The sequence below is a fragment of the Oncorhynchus gorbuscha genome, linkage group LG06, assembly GCF_021184085.1.
Source record: "Oncorhynchus gorbuscha isolate QuinsamMale2020 ecotype Even-year linkage group LG06, OgorEven_v1.0, whole genome shotgun sequence".
Lineage (NCBI taxonomy): Eukaryota > Metazoa > Chordata > Actinopteri > Salmoniformes > Salmonidae > Oncorhynchus > Oncorhynchus gorbuscha.
Genome location: NC_060178.1, coordinates 87,805,149 through 87,824,604, shown reverse-complemented (window position 1 = coordinate 87,824,604; position 19,456 = coordinate 87,805,149). Strand labels below are relative to the sequence as shown.

General features: G+C 43.1%; 1 protein-coding gene across 3 annotated transcripts in view; it reads right to left on the bottom strand.

The window, feature by feature from the left end:
• Window positions 1-19,456, bottom strand: part of adkb (adenosine kinase b) — a 300,684-nt gene that overhangs the window by 15,321 nt on the left and 265,907 nt on the right. For all 3 annotated transcript variants that reach the window (XM_046354435.1, XM_046354434.1, XM_046354436.1), the window contains one exon: window positions 14,911-15,025. In XM_046354435.1, the coding sequence (XP_046210391.1) occupies window positions 14,911-15,025 (115 nt within the window). The remainder of the gene's footprint in view (window positions 1-14,910; window positions 15,026-19,456) is intronic.

Here is a 19,456-nt window from a genome sequence, read left to right as displayed (position 1 = left end):
CAAATTAAACAGTCATGGTCCCCTGCAGGTTATGTTTAGTGCCCACTTTGTTCCAAAGGCGTTTTTAGGACATTCTTAGAATGTTGTGTCATGGTGCCCTGGAGGTTTTTGTCTAGTTGCGGTGAAAATATGGTAAATCTACAACCAATTACAGTATTTTTACAGCTAAATTAAGGTATTAATGTTAAAGGACATGCTGCTTACTTAAGACTCAACCACACTTGGGATTTGAACTCACAACCTCTGGGTTTCTAGCTACTTGAAGTTTCTACAAGATCTATGGACATATTGGAGAATGGCTATATATTTATCGCCATTCAGTCACAAGATCTTGTGATATTTCACATGTGAAAATGTGTTTTTGGAACACTTTGTGACATTTCACGTGTTATCACTGTTTAGCTAAAGAATGACCCCACCTAGGATTTGAACTCAACCTCTGGGGTTTGGTGTACGCTGACCTTTCTGCTGCGCCACAAAGTCTGTAGGATTTGCATACACATTCATTACCTATAATACATCTCTGCACTTAGCAATAGTGTCATCTGCACTGCTATTTTAGTTATCAGTTATGCGGTCACATGTGAAACTTCATGCAAAATATCATCATGTGAAGTGTTAAGAAAACACATGGTTTCAATGTGGATAACTTAGAAATGTGAAATCATAAGATTTTCCACATGTGAAATCATGATCTGACATTTATCATGTTTGCCTTGGTAGATGACATCGATAACACATTGCATTCATCATGTATTTTATATAAAGCCACAGACTAAGGCACACAGCTCTGTCTTCATACAGGAGCAATGAGAGAACCAGGCAGGCATTATCCATCACTATGAAACACCTGCAACACAATGGATGGCTTCATTTTCTCTTGAAGCTTAGAGCGGAGAGCCTAGAGGATTCCACTACTGAAGAAGATACTATTCAAATGTTCACGAAAAAAAAAACAGGGGAGCTACTTCCAATAACACTTGACTTCTACTGAACAATGACAAATCCCCAAATTCCCTTATTAGCCCGACACAGTACAATGCCATTAGTCTGAAGTAAGAGAATGATGTGCATACATTTACATTATAACATTGCTTAACAATACCCCTTATGACATTTGATTTAATAATAATGTTATCAATTTCCAAATAAGAAATATTAGCCTAATATTAACTCTATGATTAATTCAGCTTGCCGACAGATGGAGGAGGGGGTATTTGTTTGATCCTCTATATTTAAGAGCAGTCTGTAGCATTCCGATCATATCCTGTGTCTAGAGTAGTAGTGGTACTGTACTTGTGTTTCTCTTGCCTGCAGTCCCCTGTGATAAGTGATACTATATGTTCCAGTCTTCACCTGAGGCCTTCTTTCCCCCACCTCCATGTGCACTTTGTGTGTGTGTCTGTGTGTGTGTGTGTTTGTGTAGTTGAGTGTGTATATATATATATATACAGTACCAGTCAAAAGTTTGGACACACCTACTCATTCAAGGGTTTTTCTATATTGAATTTTTTAAAAACATTTTGGAATAATATTGAAGACATTAACACTATGAAATAACACATATGGAATCGTGTAGTAACCAAAGTAGTGTTAAATAAATCTAAATATATTTTATATTTGAGATTTGTTCAAAGTTGCCACCCTTTTCCTTGATGACAGCTTAACACACTCTTGACATTTTCTCAACTAGCTTCATGAGGTAGTCACCTGGAATGATTTTCAATTAACAGGTGTGCCTTGTTAAAAATTATTTTGTGGAATGTCTTTCCTTCTTAATGCGTTTGAGCCAATCAGTTGTGTTGTGACAAGGTAGGGGTGGTATACAGAAGATAACCCTATTTGGTAAAAGACCAAGTCCATATTTTGGCAAGCACAGCTAAAATAAACAAAGAGAAATGACAGTCCATCATTACTCTTAGAGATGAAGGTCAGTCAATGCGGAACATTTTCAAGAACTTTGAACGTTTCTTCGAGTGCAGTCGCAAAAACTGTCAAGCGCTATGATGAAACTGGCTCTCATGAGGATCGCCATGGGAAAGGAAGAAACAGAGTTACCTCTGCTGCAGAGGATACGTTCATTAGAGTTACCAGACTCAGAAAATGCAGCCCAAATAAATGCTTCGCAGAGTTATAGTAACAGACACATCTCAACATCAACTGTTCAGAGGAGACCACGTGAATCAGGCCTTCATGGTTGAATTGCTGCAAAGAAACCACTAGTAAAGGACACCAATAATAAGAAGAGACTTGCTTGGGCCAAGAAACACGAGCAATGGACATTAGACCGGTGGAAATCTGTCAGTGATTTATTTAGAATTCAAGGCACACTTAACCATCTGGTTTGCACTTAGTGGGACTAGGGTTGCAAAGGGATAATTTCCAGTTTTCCTTGGGAAGTTAAGCCCTGGAATTTGGTGAATTTTGCTTAAATTCATCAAAAAAGTTAGCTTATAACAGTGAACCTTTTTTGTGGGTTACACAATTCTAGGTCTTGTAGCATATTTTGGTTAAACTATCCCTAATTAAATGGAATTGCAACACTCTGCATGCACAGTACATGAACAGTGTATTCTTCCATCATATGTGCAGCTGATTCTCAAGATCTGGCACACAAATGAGAAGATATTGAGCCCAAAATACTACACTGTAGTAGTGTGCCAAAGACTACATGCTTTCTGGTAAGTTTCGATTACAATACTGGGTGGGGTGAATATATTTTATATGACATACATTATTTTTTGTTAACTAGTAAATAGTAGCCTACAGCAAAGTATGTTTAAATCTTTTCTAACTTGTTAACAATTTCTGCTAGTTAGTTTTTGCCACCATGTTGAATTTAGCTTGCTTGAGCCTGCTAAGGAGTGTTCATTCACCTGTTTCCATACATGTTTCATTTGAAAACATTTATCTTACAAAGGAGTTGTTTAATCTAACTGCTTAACTATTTATCTGCACATGGAATTTAATGGGTTTAAAAATATAAAAAATCTCATCTTCACAGGAAAATGCCATGGGCACTATCATATCAAATCAAAGTTTATTTACCACGTGCGTCGAATACAACAGCTGTAGACCTTACAGTGAAATGCTGAATACAACAGCTGTAGACCTTACAGTGAAATGCTGAATACAACAGCTGTAGACCTTACAGTGAAATGCTGAATACAACAGCTGTAGACCTTACAGTGAAATGCTGAATACAACAGCTGTAGACCTTACAGTGAAATGCTGAATACAACAGCTGTAGACCTTACAGTGAAATGCTGAATACAACAGCTGTAGACCTTACAGTGAAATGCTGAATACAACAGCTGTAGACCTTACAGTGAAATGCTGAATACAACAGCTGTAGACCTTACAGTGATAGTGCAAAAAAAGGTATTAGGTGAACAATAGGTAAGTAAAGAAATAAAAACAACAGTAAAAAGACAGTTAAAAATAACAGTAGCGAGGCTATATATATAGTAGCGACACTGGTTAGTCGGGCTGATTGAGGTAGTATGTACATGTAGATATGGTTAAAGTGACTATGCATATATGATGAACAGAGAGTAGCAATAGCGTATAAGAGGGGTTGGCAGGTGGTGGGTGGCGGGACACAATGCAGATAGCCCGGTTAGCCAATGTGCAGGAGCATTGGTTGGTCGGGCCAATTGAGGTAGCATGTACATGAATGTATAATTAAAGTGACTATGCATATATGATAAACAGAGAGTAGCAGCAGCGTAAAAGAAGGATTGAGGGGGCACACACTGCAAATAGTCCGGGTAGCCATTTGATTACCTGTCCAGGAGTCTTATGGGGGTAAAAACTGTTGAGAAGCCTTTTTGTCCTAGACTTGGCACTCCGGTACCGCTTGCCATGCGGTAGCAGAGAGAACAGTCTATGCTTGGTCTAAAGTGGAGGAGTCCTACCCTCACATCACACCCATTGGCTGTGCTGCTCATGCATTGAATCTGCTCTTCAAGGACATCATGGTACTGAAAACAATGGATACACTACAAGAGAGCCAAGGAAATGGTTAGGTATGTGAAGGGTCATCAAGTTACAGCAGCAATCTACCTCACCAAGCAAAGTGAGAAGAATAAGAGCACCACATTGAAGCTGGTGTTGTCATCATGTTTGACAGTCTCCTGGAGGGGAAGGAGTCTCTCCAAGAAATGGCCATATCACAGTCTGCCGATATGGACAGCCCCATCAAGAGGATCCTCCTGGATGATGTATTTTGTTAGAGAGTGGTAAGAAGCCTGATACTCCTGAAACCTATAGCAGTAGCCATTGCACGGGATGAGGGGGACAATGCCATCCTGTCTGATGTTCAGACTCTGCTTGCAGATGTAAAAGAGGAAGTCCGTACTGCCCTGCCCACTTCACTGTTGCTCCAAGCAGAGGAAACTGAAGTTCCGAAATACATCAAAAAGTGTGATGACTTCTGCCTGAAGCCCATACACGCCGCAGTGCACATGTTGGACCCCAAGTACATTGGCAAGAGCATCCTGTCTGGTGCAGAGATCAACAAGGCCTATGGTGTCATCACTACCGTGTCTTGTCACCTTGACCTGGATGAGGGTCAGGTTCTTGGCAGTCTGGCGAAGTACACTTCCAAGCAAGAGCTTTGGGATGGAGATGCAATATGACAGTCATGCCAACATATCTCATCAGCCACCTGGTGGAAGGGACTTTGTGAATCTGAGGCTCTTTCCCCTGTTGCCTCCATCATCCTCCAAATCCCACCAACATCAGCCGCCTCAGAGTGCAACTGGTCTGATTATTGCTTCAAAGGTTTTCTTTTTCCAAGCTATACCAAGGGTGCTCAAGCAAACAAACAGCAGATACCTGAGTACACTGTCCAACCTGGAACTGAGTGAGTAGTGTTCGGTCTGATGCTATTTTGAAAGCCAAGAATAAAAAAATAAAAAATAAAGTACATTACAATTATATATTTTATTTTGTGGGGACTGAATGCTAAGTTAAGGCTGCCAGGCTTGCAAGGACAGGCCAAATAAAAATTCAATTAGCACAAATGTGTGAAGTAAAAGGTGTCGAGGCCTTTGAGCCCAACAAGTGGCAGGAGTCTTTGAAGCATCCTCTGAAGCACCCTCCTGCTGTTCAAAGGCATTCACTGGCATTTTCTACAAGAAATCTGCCTCCAGAAATAAAAGCTTCTCCCACGTGGGTGTAACACCTACTCCCATTACCTGCTGCTTGGATTCCACCTGGCGATCTGTTCACCGTCTGCCCTGGCCTGTCTCCCCCTGTCTGATACAGGTACCCCCACCACACTCACCCCTCACTCCTGAGCTTTCACTCGCCTCCAGCCTTCAAGCACTGTAGGGGCGAGTGACTCTGAACTTTATTTATTTTTATTTATCTTTATTTAACCAGGTAGGCAAGTTGAGAACAAGTTCTTATTTACTATTGCGACCTGGCCAAGATAAAGCAAAGCAGTTCGACACATAAAACAACACAGAGTTACACATGGAGTAAAACAAACATGCAGTCAATAATATTGTAGAACAATAAGTCTATATACAATGTGAGCAAATGAGGTGAGATAAGGGAGGTAAAGGCAAAAATAAGCCATGGTCGAAGTAAATACAATATAGCAAGTAAAACACTGGAATGGTAGATTTGCAGTGGACGAATGTGCAAAGGGGTAATAATGGGGTGCAAAGGAGCAAAATAAATAAATACAGTAGAGGAAGAGGATTTTTGTTTGGGCAAAATTATAGATGGGCTATGTACAGGTGCAGTAATCTGTGAGCTGCTCTGACAGCTGGTGCTTATTAAAGCTAGTGAGGGAGATAAGTGTTTCCAGTTTCAAAGATTTTTGTAGTTCGTTCCAGTCATTGGCAGCAGAGAACTGGAAGGAGAGGCGGCCAAAGTAGGAATTGGCTTTGGGAGTGACCAGAGAGATATACCTGCTGGAGCGCATGCTACGAGTGGGTGCTGCTATGGTGACCAGCGAGACGAGATAAGGGGGGACTTTACCTAGCAGGGTCTTGTAGTTGACCTGGAGCCAGTGGGTTTGGCGACGAGTATGAAGCGACGAAAGCGTACAGGTCACAGTGGTGGGTAGTATATGGGGCTTTGGTGACAAAACGGATAGCACTGTGATAGACTGCATCCAATTTATTGAGTAGGTTATAGGAGGCTATTTTGTAAATGACATCGCCAAAGTCGAGGATCGGTAGGATGGTCAGTTCTACGAGGGTATGTTTGGCAGCATGAGTGAAGGATGCTTTGTTGCGAAATAGGAAGCCAATTCTAGATTTAACTTTGGATTGGAGATGTTTCATGTGAGTCTGGAAGGAGAGTTTACAGTCTAACCAGACACCTAGGTCTTTGTAGTTGTCCACATATTCTAAGTCAGAACTGTCCAGAGTAGTGATGCTGGACGGGCGGGCAGGTACAGGCAACGATCGGTTGAAGAGCAAGCATTTAGTTTTACTTGTATTTAAGAGCAGTTGGAGGCCACGGAAGGAGAGTTGTATGGCATTGAAGCTCGTCTGGAGGGTTGTTAACGCAGTGTCCAAAGAAGGGCAAGAAGTATACAGAATGGTGTCGTCTGCGTAGAGGTGGATCAGAGAATCACCAGCAGCAAGAATTAAACCCTGTGGCACCCCCATAGAGACTGCCAGAGGCCCGGACAACAGGCCCTTCCGATTTGACACACTGAACTCTATCAGAGAAGTAGTTGGTAAACCAGGCGAGGCAATCATTTGAGAAACCAAGGCTATTGAGTCTGCCGATGAGAATGTGGTGATTGACAGAGTCGAAAGCCTTGGCCAGGTCAATGAATACGGCTGCACATTATTGTTTCTTATCGATGGCGGTTAAGATATCGTTTAGGACCTTGAGCGTGGCTGAGGTGCACCCATGACCAGCTCTGAAACCAGAATGCATAGCGGAGAAGGTGCGGTGGTATTCGAAATGGTCGGTAATCTGTTTCTTGACTTGGCTCTCGAAGAACTTAGAAAGGCAGGGTAGAATAAATATTGGTCTGTAGCAGTTTGGGTCAAGAGTGTCCCCCCCTTTGAAGAGGGGGATGACTGCAGCTGTTTTCTAATCTTTGGGAATCACAGACGACACGAAAGAGAGGTTGAACAAGCTAGTAATAGGCGTTCCAACAATTTTGGCAGATCATTTTAGAAAGAAAGGGTCCAGATTGTCTAGCCTGGTTGATTTGTAGGGGTCCAGATTTTGCAGCTCTTTCAGAACATCAGCTATCTGGATTAGGGAGAAGGAGAAATGGGACTTACAATGTCGAGCCCCAAGTCATTATATATACAGGTATATATATAAAACTATTGTGCATTTTGCTATTTTTCTATTTGCCTCATGACTCCTGCATACTTTGTTCACTACAAACTTTATTTACCCAACCGTGGGACAGACTATGTTTGTTCTCACACTCACACTAGACTCTGACAGTCTATTGGTTACACAGACATTTGGCTTCCCATCCCATTCTAACCACCTCTCGCCGGCGTTGTATTCATGTTACCTTATGAAATTGCTGTACAATATGATCTTGTTGCCATCTGATGCACATTCAGATGTCATAAATAAGCACTGCAGATCTCTCCCTGTCCTATGCCGTGCCTTGATTGTATTTGTCATGCAGGTGAAAGAGGACCCAAAAGCGACTTGGCGAAAACAGAGTCTTTAATCCAGTAAAGTAAATACAAACAAAAAACACAACTTTCACTCGAAATGACGAGGACAAACTGGAGACTCGATCTTGAACAGCAGGTGAACAGCAGGTTGCCTCGGGAAGGCACTTGAACCAGACAGACTCAGACACCTGCTCACCACGCAGCATCTGAGGAAAACACGACACGACAGGGCGATACACAAACACAGCACGGTGAATTCTAGACAAGGAACCGACAGGACAGGAACGGAACACAAAGGAAGAAATAGGGACTCTAATCAGGGGAAAGGATCGGGAACAGGTGTGGGAAGACTAAATGATTGATTAGGGGAATAGGAACAGCTGGGAGCAGGAACGGAACGATAGAGAGAAGAGAGAGCGAGAGAGTGAGAGAGGGAGGGGGAGAGAGAGGGATAGAAAGAGGGAAAGAACCTAATAAGACCAGCAGAGGGAAACGAATAGAATGGGAAGCACAGGGACAAGACAAGATAATAAATGACAAAACATGACAGTATTACTGTTGATTATATCTGGAAATGTGCACATACACCCTGGTGCAGCTACTGTTGCTAGCCCCAATTCTGACTTGTGCTCTGATATCTGCTTCACTGATTTCTGATTTCGTGAATGTCTGGGTTTTCTACTCGCTAACACTAGAAGCTTATTACCTATAATGGATCAATTGAAAGTGTGGGTTCAGCTCCAATCCAGATGTGTTGTCCATTACTGAGACATGGTTAAGGAAGAGTGTTTTAGGCCTCCCGGGTGATGCAGTGGTTAAGGGCGCTGTACTGCAGCGCCAGCTGTGCCATCAAAGTCCCTGGGTTCACGCCCAGGCTCTGTCGTAACCGGCCGCGACCGGGAGGTCCATGGGGCGACGCACAATTGGCCTAGCGTCGTCCGGGTTAGGGAGGGCTTGGTCGGTAGGGATGTCCTTGTCTCATCGCGCACCAGCGACTCCTGTGGCGGGCCGGGCGCAGTGAGCGCTAACCAAGGTTGCCAGGTACACAGTGTTTCCTCCGGCACTTTGGTGCGGCTGGCTTCCGGGTTGGATGTGCGCTGTGTTAAGAAGCAGTACGGCTGGTTGGGTTGTGTACCGGAGGACGCATGACTTTCAACCTTCGTCTCTCCCGAGCCCATACGGGAGTTGTAGCGATGAGACAAGTTAGTAGCTACTACAACAATTGGATACCACGAAATTGGGGAGAAAAAGGGGTATTAAAAATTTTAAAAGGAAGAGTGTTTTGAATACCTTTCTGGCAAGACAGATCTTCCAACGGTTGGGGAGTGGCAATCTTTACCAAGGATCACCTTCAGTTTTCAGTTGTCTCCACCAAGTCTGTCCCCAAACAATTTCATTTGCTGGTTTTAAGCATTAAAGTTTCAAATAGCTCTTGACTGACTGTTGATGGGTGCTATCGTTCTACATCAGCACCGGCCTTTGTCCTACCTGCCCTAAGCTCTCTCCTGTCCCCTTACACTAAGTCTGAATTTGTCCTGCTTGTGTTGTATTGTCCTGCTTGGCGACCTAAACGGGGACATTCTTAAACCACCTACCAAGTCCTAAAGCAATGGGACTCCCTAAATCTTTCTCAGATTATTACCAATCCCACAAGGTATGACTACAAACACCCAGAAAAGGCTACTCTCCTCAATGTTATCCTCACAAATAATCCGGATAGGTATCAGTCTGGCATTATCTGTAATGACCTTAGTGATAACTGTTTTACAGCCTGTGTTCGTAATGGCTGCTCAGTGACATGACCTGTCCTGATTTGCCATAGACGTTTGCTAAACAACTTTAATGAGCAAGCCTTCCTTCATGAACTGGTCTCTGTAAAATGGTATAGACTCAGCTTGATCCCTTCTGTCGAAGACAGAAGAATGGCATTTGGTGAAAGGCTCGGTATATGCATACTCAGGCTGACAAAGAAGTGCACTCAGGCTATCGGGGAGGCCAAAGATAGTTACGTAAAGGAGCAGTTCTTTCTCTGTCGGTCTAACCCCAAGAAGTTCTGGAAAACAGTTAAAGACATGGAAAATAAATTATCCTCCCCACAGCTGCCCATGCCCCTTAATATTGATGATGTGGTTGTTACTGACCAGAAGCACATGGCTAAGCTCTTTAATCACCACTTCATTAAGTCATGATTCCTATTTGACTCAGCCATGCCTCCTTGCCTGTCTACCATTTCCTCATCTCCCACCCCTTCTAATGACACTATCCCGATGCTGCTCCCTCCTTTTTCCCTGCCCAGCTACAAAGTTTCTCCCTGCAGGCAGTCACTGAGTCCGAGGTGCTAAAGGAGCTCCTTAAACATGACCCCAAAAAACTATCTGGGTCAGATGGTTTAGACCCTTTCTTCTTTAAGTTTGCGGCGCCTATCATAGTCAAGCCAATCTCCAACCTTTGTAACCTGTGTCTCCTTTCTGGGGAGGTTCCCATTGCTTAGAAGGCAGCCATTTAAAGGGGAGATCAAGCTGATCCTAACTGTTATATGCCTATTTCTATTTTGCCCTGTTTATCAAAAGTGTTGGAAAAACTTGTCAATAATCAACTGACTGGCTTTCTTGATGTCTATAGTATTCTCTTAAGTATGCAACCTGGTTTAGCTCAGGTTATGGATGGGTCACTGCAACCTTAATGGTCCTCAATAATGTCACCATTGTCCTTGATTCTAAGTAAAATTGTGCTGCTATTTATATTGACTTGGCCAAAGCTTTTGATACAGTATACCATTCTATTCTTATGGGCAACTAAGGAGTATTGGTGTCTCTAGCGACTGGAACGAGCTGCAACAAACACTCAAACTGGACAGTTTTATCTCTTCAGTCAAAGACTCTATCATGGACACTCTTATTGACTGTTGTGGCTGCTTTGTGTGATGTATTGTTGTCTCTACCTTCTTGCCCTTTGTGCTGTTGTCTGTGCCCAATAATGTTTGTACCATGTTTTGTGCTGCTACCATGTTGTGCTGCTACCATGTTGTTGTTATCTTGTGTTGCTACCATGCTGTGTTGTCATGTGCTGCTGCCTTGCTATGTTGTTGTCTTGGGTCTCTCTTTATGTAGTGTTGTTGTCTCTCTTGTCGTGATGTGTGTTTTGTCCTATATTTATATTGTCTTTTTTACATTTTTTTATTTTTATCCCAGGCCCCTGTCCCCGCAGTAGGCCGTTTGCCTTTTGGTAGGCCGCCATTGTAAATAAGAATTTGTTCTTAACTGACTTGCCTAGTTGTCTGAGGAGGACCACAGCGCAGCGTGCTGAGCATACATATTCCTTTATTTCGTAAGACGCCGACAAAAACAATAAACCTTACAAAAACAACTGTGAAGCTTAAGGGCTATAGTGCTACAAACAAAGACAACTTCCCACAAAGAAAGGAGGGAAAAGACAACGATAGACAGCTGTTCCTGATTGAGAACCATACCCGGCCAAAATATAGAAATACAAAATCATAGAAAAACAAAACATAGAATGCCCACCCCAAATCACACCCTGGCCAAACCAAAATGAGAAATTAAAAGGCTCTAGTGTCAGGGTGTGACACTAGTTAAATAAAGGTTAAATAAAAGGTAAAAGGTTTATGTTTCTTTCTCCATATGATATGGTAAATATATCCAATGCAAAAAAACTACTACATTTAAATGATATTAATATTAATTTGAATATATTTCCGTTAATTCCCATATATTCCCATTAATTCCAACTGAAAATTCCACCTCTGAATAGTCCCCAAAATGTGCAACCCTAAGTGGGACTAGCATTTGTTTTTCAATAGGACAATGACCCAACACACCTCCAGGCTGTGTAAGGACTATTTGACCAAGAAGGAGAGTGATGCATCAGATGACCTGGCCTCCACGATCACCCGACTTCAACCCAATTGAGATGGTTTGGGCTGAGTAGGGCCGCAGAGTGAAGGAAAAGCAGCTAATAAGTGCTCAATATATGTGGGAACTCCTTCAAGACTGTTGGAAAAGTATTCCAGGTGAAGCTGGTTGAGAGAATGCCAAGAGTGTGCAAAGCTGTCAACAGAATCTAAAAGAATCTAAAATATAAAACATATTTTGATTTGTTTAACAACTTTTTGGTTATGACATGATTCCATATATGTTATTTCATAGTTTTGATGTCGTCACTATTATTCTACAATGTTGAAAAATGTCTCTGTGCATGTCGTCTCAGTAGTCTGAACTGCAAGGGCAACGAGGTAAGACACCCCGTGACTCCCAACAAAGGCAAAGGCTCCCAGCTGTAATCAGAAACCATCATCTCTCTCCACATAGCTTTACCCCAGGCAGGATTGCAACTCCAAGCCCTGCTTTGATACGATGACACCATCGTAAAAATAAAATAAAATAAAATGTTACCCCCCTACTCCCCAATTACTTGATATCCAATAACAATTTTTTTCTCATTGCTGCAACTCCCCAACGGGCTCAGGAGAGGTGAAGGGTTCTCCAAAACATGACCCACCAAGCCTTGCCGCTTCTTAACACATGCTCGCTTAACCCAGAAGCCAGCCACATCAATATGTCAGAGGAAACACCATTCAACTGACGACTGTAGTCAGCTTGCAGGCGTCCGGCCCCCATAATGAGTCGCTAGAGCACCATGAGCCAAGGAAAGCCCCATCGGCCAAACCCTCCCCTAACTTGGACAATACTGGGCCAATTGTGCACCACTCTATGGAACTTACGGTCACGGCCAACTGTGACACAGTCTGGGATATTTTCCAACATAATTTGCAAATAAATTCATTAAAAATCCTACAATGTGATTTTCTGGATTTTTTCTCTCATTTTGTCTGTCATAGTTGAAGTGTACCTATGATGAAAATTACAGGCCTCTCTCATATTTTTAAGTGGGAGAACTTGCACAATTGGTGGCTGACTAAATACTTTTTTGCCCCACTGTATGTCTCTCTGTTGTACTACAGCAGACATATGAGCAATATGTTTGGAGTATTGAATTGTAATACATTTACATTCGTAATAAATCGGGTACACCCATCTAGTACTGGGTCAGACCCCTCTTTGACTCCATAACATCCTGAATTCTTTGGGGCATGGAAACATTGCTGAATTGGTATCAAGGGACCTAACGTGTGCCAGGGAAACCTTCCCCACAACCTTACACCACAGACACCAGCCTGTACCGTTGACACCAGGCAGGATAGGGCCTGTTTGTAGCCCCGATGTTCGCTTGCATGATTCTTGCCATTCTCCTTCGACCTCTCACCTACGAGCTGTTTTCACCCACAGGACTGCCACTGACTGGATGTTTTTCATTTGTCGCACCATTTCTGGTAAACCCAAGACACTGTCATGCATGAAAATCCCAGGAGGCCGGACGTTTCTGAAGCACCAGAACCGGCGTGCCTGGCACCGACGATAATACCACGCTCAAAGTTGCTTAGGTCACTTGTTTAGCCCATTCTAACGTTCAATTGAACAGTAACTGAATGTCACCAAATGCCTGCTTTATGTAACAAGCCACAGCCACATGACACACTGTCTGTTGGTGTGAACCATTTTCATGAACAGGGTGGTGTACCTAATAAACTGGCCACCGAGTGTAGAAACGCAATACAGTGTGGATGACGGATCACCACCTCAAGCTGAACCTCGGCAAGACGGAGCTGCTCTTCCTCCCGGGGAAGGACTGCCCGTTCCATGATCTCGCCATCACGGTTGACAACTCCATTGTGTCCTCCTCCCAGAGCGCTAAGAACCTTGGCGTGATCCTGGACAACACCCTGTCGTTCTCAACTAACATCAAGGCGGTGGCCCGTTCCTGTAGGTTCATGCTCTACAACATCCGCAGAGTACGACCCTGCCTCACACAGGAAGCGGCGCAGGTCCTAATCCAGGCACTTGTCATCTCCCGTCTGGATTACTGCAACTCGCTGTTGGCTGGGCTCCCTGCCTGTGCCATTAAACCCCTACAACTCATCCAGAACGCCGCAGCCCGTCTGGTGTTCAACCTTCCCAAGTTCTCTCACGTCACCCCGCTCCTCCGCTCTCTCCACTGGCTTCCAGTTGAAGCTCGCATCCGCTACAAGACCATGGTGCTTGCCTACGGAGCTGTGAGGGGAACGGCACCTCAGTACCTCCAGGCTCTGATCAGGCCCTACACCCAAACAAGGGCACTGCGTTCATCCACCTCTGGCCTGCTCGCCTCCCTACCACTGAGGAAGTACAGTTACCGCTCAGCCCAGCCCAGTCAAAACTGTTCGCTGCTCTGGCCCCCCAATGGTGGAACAAACTCCCTCACGACGCCAGGACAGCAGAGTCAATCACCACCTCCCGGAGACACCTGAAACCCCACCTCTTTAAGGAATACCTAGGATAGGATAAGTAATCCTTCTCACCCCCCTTTAAGATTTAGATGCACTATTGTAAAGTGACTGTTCTACTGGATGTCATAAGGTGAATGCACCAATTTGTAAGTCGCTCTGGATAAGAGTGTCTGCTAAATGACTTAAATGTAAATGTAATATAGTATTGGCACCCACGTTTCGTGATCATATTGTATCGTGAGGTCCCTGGCAATTCCCAGCCCTACTAAGGACCATTCTGGAATCTGCCCAAAAACACTAAATAAAATTCTACTTCCCAAATCAATGCCTGTTCCATGCTCTCCTTCAACCGCTCTTAAACTTTGATTGTCAGAAGAGCTTATCACAAAGGTTGAATCCCAAATGGCACCATATTCCTAATATAGTGCACTACTTTTGACTAGAGCCTGCGCAAAAGTAGTGCACTATATCAGGAATATGGTGCCATTTGGGACATACAAATCCTTTTCTCAGAAAATGTAACGTTCAATATTCATTGTCAAGCTTAACATAAAAGTAAATATTGTTGCCCTGAAGCGACTCCCATGGCATTGTTTCAGTGACCAGCAGTCATCTATCAACATGTATTTAAGGCAATACTCTGAAATTGTGCAAGATGTGGTTTGAGTCAAGGCCTGAGTCAAGGCATGCCTTACATTGACCATTCAAGCACACAAGATCACGATGGTCGTATGAGGCTATAAATTCTCTACAATAATGGAGAGAATGGAGCGCGAAAAAAAATACTTAGTTAGGATTATTATGAGATGATTATAACTGATTAGGCATTATAAAGGGGTCATACATGCTCATGACATGTCTTACACTGTGTCATAACTGCCTAATAACGCATTATACCTTGGCTTTAAATACCTACATTTATTTTAGGAAAAGCTGTTTGCCTACCGATAGTGGCCACAGTATCGTCCTTGCCCTGAGTGAAGACCACCACTCGTTGTCTCTTCTTGTTGACCTTCGGCAGGCTCTGGGCCCTCCTGGCAATCTCTGCAATGTCATCCGTCTGTGGAGAAATTATATGATTGGGTTGAAATAGCAAGAACCTGCTACATTAACCAAATTAACACACCACAGGGCCTTATTTACTAAATAAACTAAAGTAAAAAAAATAAAAGAGCAAAAATAAAATAACAGTAACGAGGCAATATAAAGGGGGTACCGGTACTGAGTCAATGTGCGGGAGTACAGGTTAGACAAGGTAATTGAGGTAATATGTACAGTATCAGTCAAAAGTTTGGACACACCTACTCATTCAAGGGTTTTTCTTTATTTTCACTATTGTAAAAACACATATGGAATCATGTAGTAACCAAAAATGTGTTAAACAAATCAAAAATATTTTATATTTGAGATTATTCAAAGGAGCCACCCTTTGCCTTGATGACAGCTTTACACACTCTTGGCATTCTCTCAACCAGCTTCATGAGGTAGTCACCTGGAATGCATTTCAATTAACAGGTGTGCCTTGTTAAAAGTTCATTTGTGGAATTTCTTTCCTTCTTAATGCATTTGAGCCAATCAGTTGTGTTGTTACAAGGTAGGGGTGGTATACAGAAGATAGCCCTATTTGGTAAAAGAACAAGTCCATATTATGCAAGAACAGTTGCCATAAGCAAAGAGAAACGACAGTACAACATTAGGGCTTCCGAGTGGCACAGCGGTCTAAGGCACTGCATCTCAGTGCGAGAGGCGTCCCCACAGATCCTGGTTAGATTCCAGGCTGTATCGCAACTGGCCGTGATTGGGCATCCCATAGGGCGGTGCACAATTGGCCCAGCGTCGTCCAGGTTAGGGTTTGGTTGGGGTAGGCGGTTATTGTAAATAAGAATGAGTTCTAAACTGACTTTCTCAGTTAAATAACTAGAAATACGTTTTAAACATGAAGGTCAGTTGCAAAAACCATCAAGCGCTATGATGAAACTGACCTCTGCTTGAGAGAATGCCAAGAGTGTACAAAGCTGTCATCAAGGCAAAGGGGGGCTACTTTGAAGAATCTCAAATGTAAAATATATTTTTATTTGTTTAACCTTTTCATATGTGAGTTCCAAATGGTTGCCCTAGCGTGAGTTGTTTTATGCTCGCTGCCTGCTAATTATATTTAGGATATGTTTCAACACATGAATTTAAAATAATTTTCTAACAAGTTGTATTTTCTAACAACAGTTTAAATTGAGGTGTGTTCTTTCTCCTCATTAATTCACATAGAAGTAGCCTATTTCAGTGTTGCGGACAATTTATGTTTGAGGCTTTCTCTCTTCGGGATGAGCCCGAGCACTTCACCAATGTTTGCGCAGACCAAGTATTTGTGCAGTCTTGCATGAAATGGAAAATTCTCTTGCTGGCACTCTCATTGCCTTGTTGTTTTCCTTACAAATAATAACTTTAGACATGTGTGCATTCCTATCAAAGTAAGTTCCTTATTGTCTTTATATCGTGTTGTCGTTTCTACTGTAGGCGCATATATATATATATATATATATATATATAACATAATGTATTTACAGTTTTATTCACATTTTCAAGTACTGGTTACAAATAATGCATTCCGATTATTGCATATATTGTAAAGGACACCTATGATGTGTGTAAAATAATTTGTTGAATGTTGTACTGATTATAATAAGCTTATGCTAAGCTATTTGCCAGCTATGTGAGGCTCCATGTTTGTTGACATTGTACAATGCATTCTGGGTGACATTATACAATGCATTCTGTCAGACAAAAGATGTTATAATTAGGTGAATGAATGGTTCACTCATCTTTCGGGTAAACTTCCGGGAGTGAATGAAGGGAAGTGAATGATCATAGACGACACACACCCTTCAACATACATAGTACAAATACACCAAACTCATCTCGTTTCCTGTTATTATCTTTGGTTGTTGTGAAAAAAACAAACATGGCGGCGGGCACAAACTACCCATCGATTACTTTCGATTTCTAGAAAGTGTTTTACTCAATTATTTTGATAAATTGTGACCTCACCCGTGATGTGATTAGTTATAAATAGTAATTGCTATTAGCTAATTCATATTGTAGTTTCTGTCGCTCGAGAGTTATAAAAATATGAGACCGCTTGTGTTACGTCAATCTTTCCTCAGTTAGCGTTAGGACAAATTAGCCTACATTTTCCGATTCGGATGTTTGTGTTATGCTTTAGCTACTTATGTGAATGTCTGAACATTGCATCCAAAAATAAACTGGTTGTAAGGGATTTCCTCCTCTTCTTCCGAAGAGGAGAGGCGAGAAGGATCGGAGGACCAAAATGCAGCGTTGTTAAAGTTCATGGTTCTTTATTAAGAGAAACTATAAATGAACAGAATACAAAACAAGAAACGTGAAAACCCAAAAACAGTCCCGTGTGGCACAAACACTGACACAGGAGACAACCACCCACAAAATACCCAAAGAATATGGCTGCCTAAATATTGTTCCCAATCAGTGACAACGACAAACAGCTGCCTCTGATTGAGAACCACTCTAGGCAACCATAGACTTACCTAGACAACTACACTGAACACAACCCCATAAATCGAATAAACCCCTAGACAAGACGAAACACAATAAATCACCCATGTCACACCCTGGCCTAACCAAAATAATAAAGAAAACACAGATAACTTAGGCTAGGGCGTGACACTGGTCACATTCTGGACATAACTTTGTAAGGACTGTGTTTGTTCAAAATGTTTGTGAAAAAACAGTATGGCCAGCTCAAATGCTGATTGTTGCGTCAATCGAAACTGGACGTTCTAATCACACCGGTTTGAGCATACGTTGCAGGGACCACTGTAGAATGATCACACCCGTTTGTTGGTACGTGTGAAAAGGTTAACACTTTTTTGGTTATTACATGACTCCATATGCGTTATTTCAGAGATTTAATGTCTTCACTATTATTCTACAATGTTGAAAATGGTAAAATAAAGAAAAAGCCTGGATGAGTAATAATAAATAATAATAATAATAATATATGCCATTTAGCAGACGCTTTTATCCAAAGCGACTTACAGTCATGTGTGCATACATTCTACGTATGGGTGGTCCCGGGGATCGAACCCACTACCCTGGCGTTACAAGCGCCATGCTCTACCAACTGAGCTACACAGGTGTGTCCAAATTCTTGACTGGAACTGTACATCTACCTAAATGACCTCTCTGTCACGCCTTGGTCATTGTATTTTGTGTTTTTGGTATATGTTTGGGTAGGCCAGGGTGTGACATGGGTTTATATGTTGTATTTCGTGTTGGGGTTTGTATTATTTGGGATTGCGGCTGATTAGGGGTGTGTCTAGTTAGGCTTGGCTGCCTGGGGCAATTCTCAATCAGAGTCAGGTGCTTGTCGTTGTCTCTGATTGAGAACCGTATTTATGTAGCCTGAGTTCACGTTGTATTTTGTGGGTGTTTGTTCCTGTCTTAGTGTTGTAGTCACCAGATAGGCTGTAATAGGTTTCTCGTTTCGTTTGTTGTTTTCATATACAGTTATTTCATGTACCGCGATTATTTTCATTAAAGTCATGAGTAACCTACACGCTGCATTTCGGACTGACTCTCTTCATTCAACAGACGAACGACGTTACAGAAACACCCACCCCTTACAGACCGAGCAGCGTGTGAACTGGCAGGAGTTAAAGGACAACGTTATGGACAGCAGAAGCATGGAGTATACTACGTGGGAAGAAATCGACAGGTGGGCGGCCGACCCAGAGCGAGTGCAGGAGCCCGCCTGGGATTCCCTACAGCAATGCGAAGAGGGCTATAGACGTATGGAGTCGAAAAGGAAAGCACGGAGGCGCAGAGTGAAAACCAAAAGTAACGGGGGAGAGCGCAGAGAGAGAGTGGCTGAGTCAGGAGTCAGACCTGAGCCTACTCTCCCTGTTAATTGTGAGGAGCAGCAATATGAGGATTTCTGGTCTTGGGAGATGATATTAGATGGAAAAGGACCCTGGGCGCAGCCGGGAGAATATCGCCGTCCCAAGGAGGAAATAGAAGCAGCTAAAGCGGAGAGGCGCAGGTATGAGGAGGCAGCACAGTGACGCGTTTGGAAACCGGAAAGTCACCCCAAAAAAATTATTGGGGGAGGGCTAGAAGGGAGAATAGTTATGCCAGGTAGGAGACCTGCGCATACTCCCTGTGCTCACCGTTGGGCTAGAGAGACCGGGCAGGCACCGTGTTATGCTATGGAGCGCACTGTGTTTCCAGTGCGGGTGCAGAGCCAGCTGCGGCACATACCAACCTTCCTATGGGCCGGGCTAGAGTGGGCATCGAGCCAGGTAAGCTTGGGCAGGCTCGGTGCTCAAGAGCTCCAGTGCGCCTGCACGGTCCGGTCTATCCAGAGCCACCTCTACACACCAGTCCTCCGGTAGCAGCTCCCCGCACCAGGCTTCCTGTGCATGTCCTCGCGCCAGTACCACCAGTTCCAGCACCACGCACC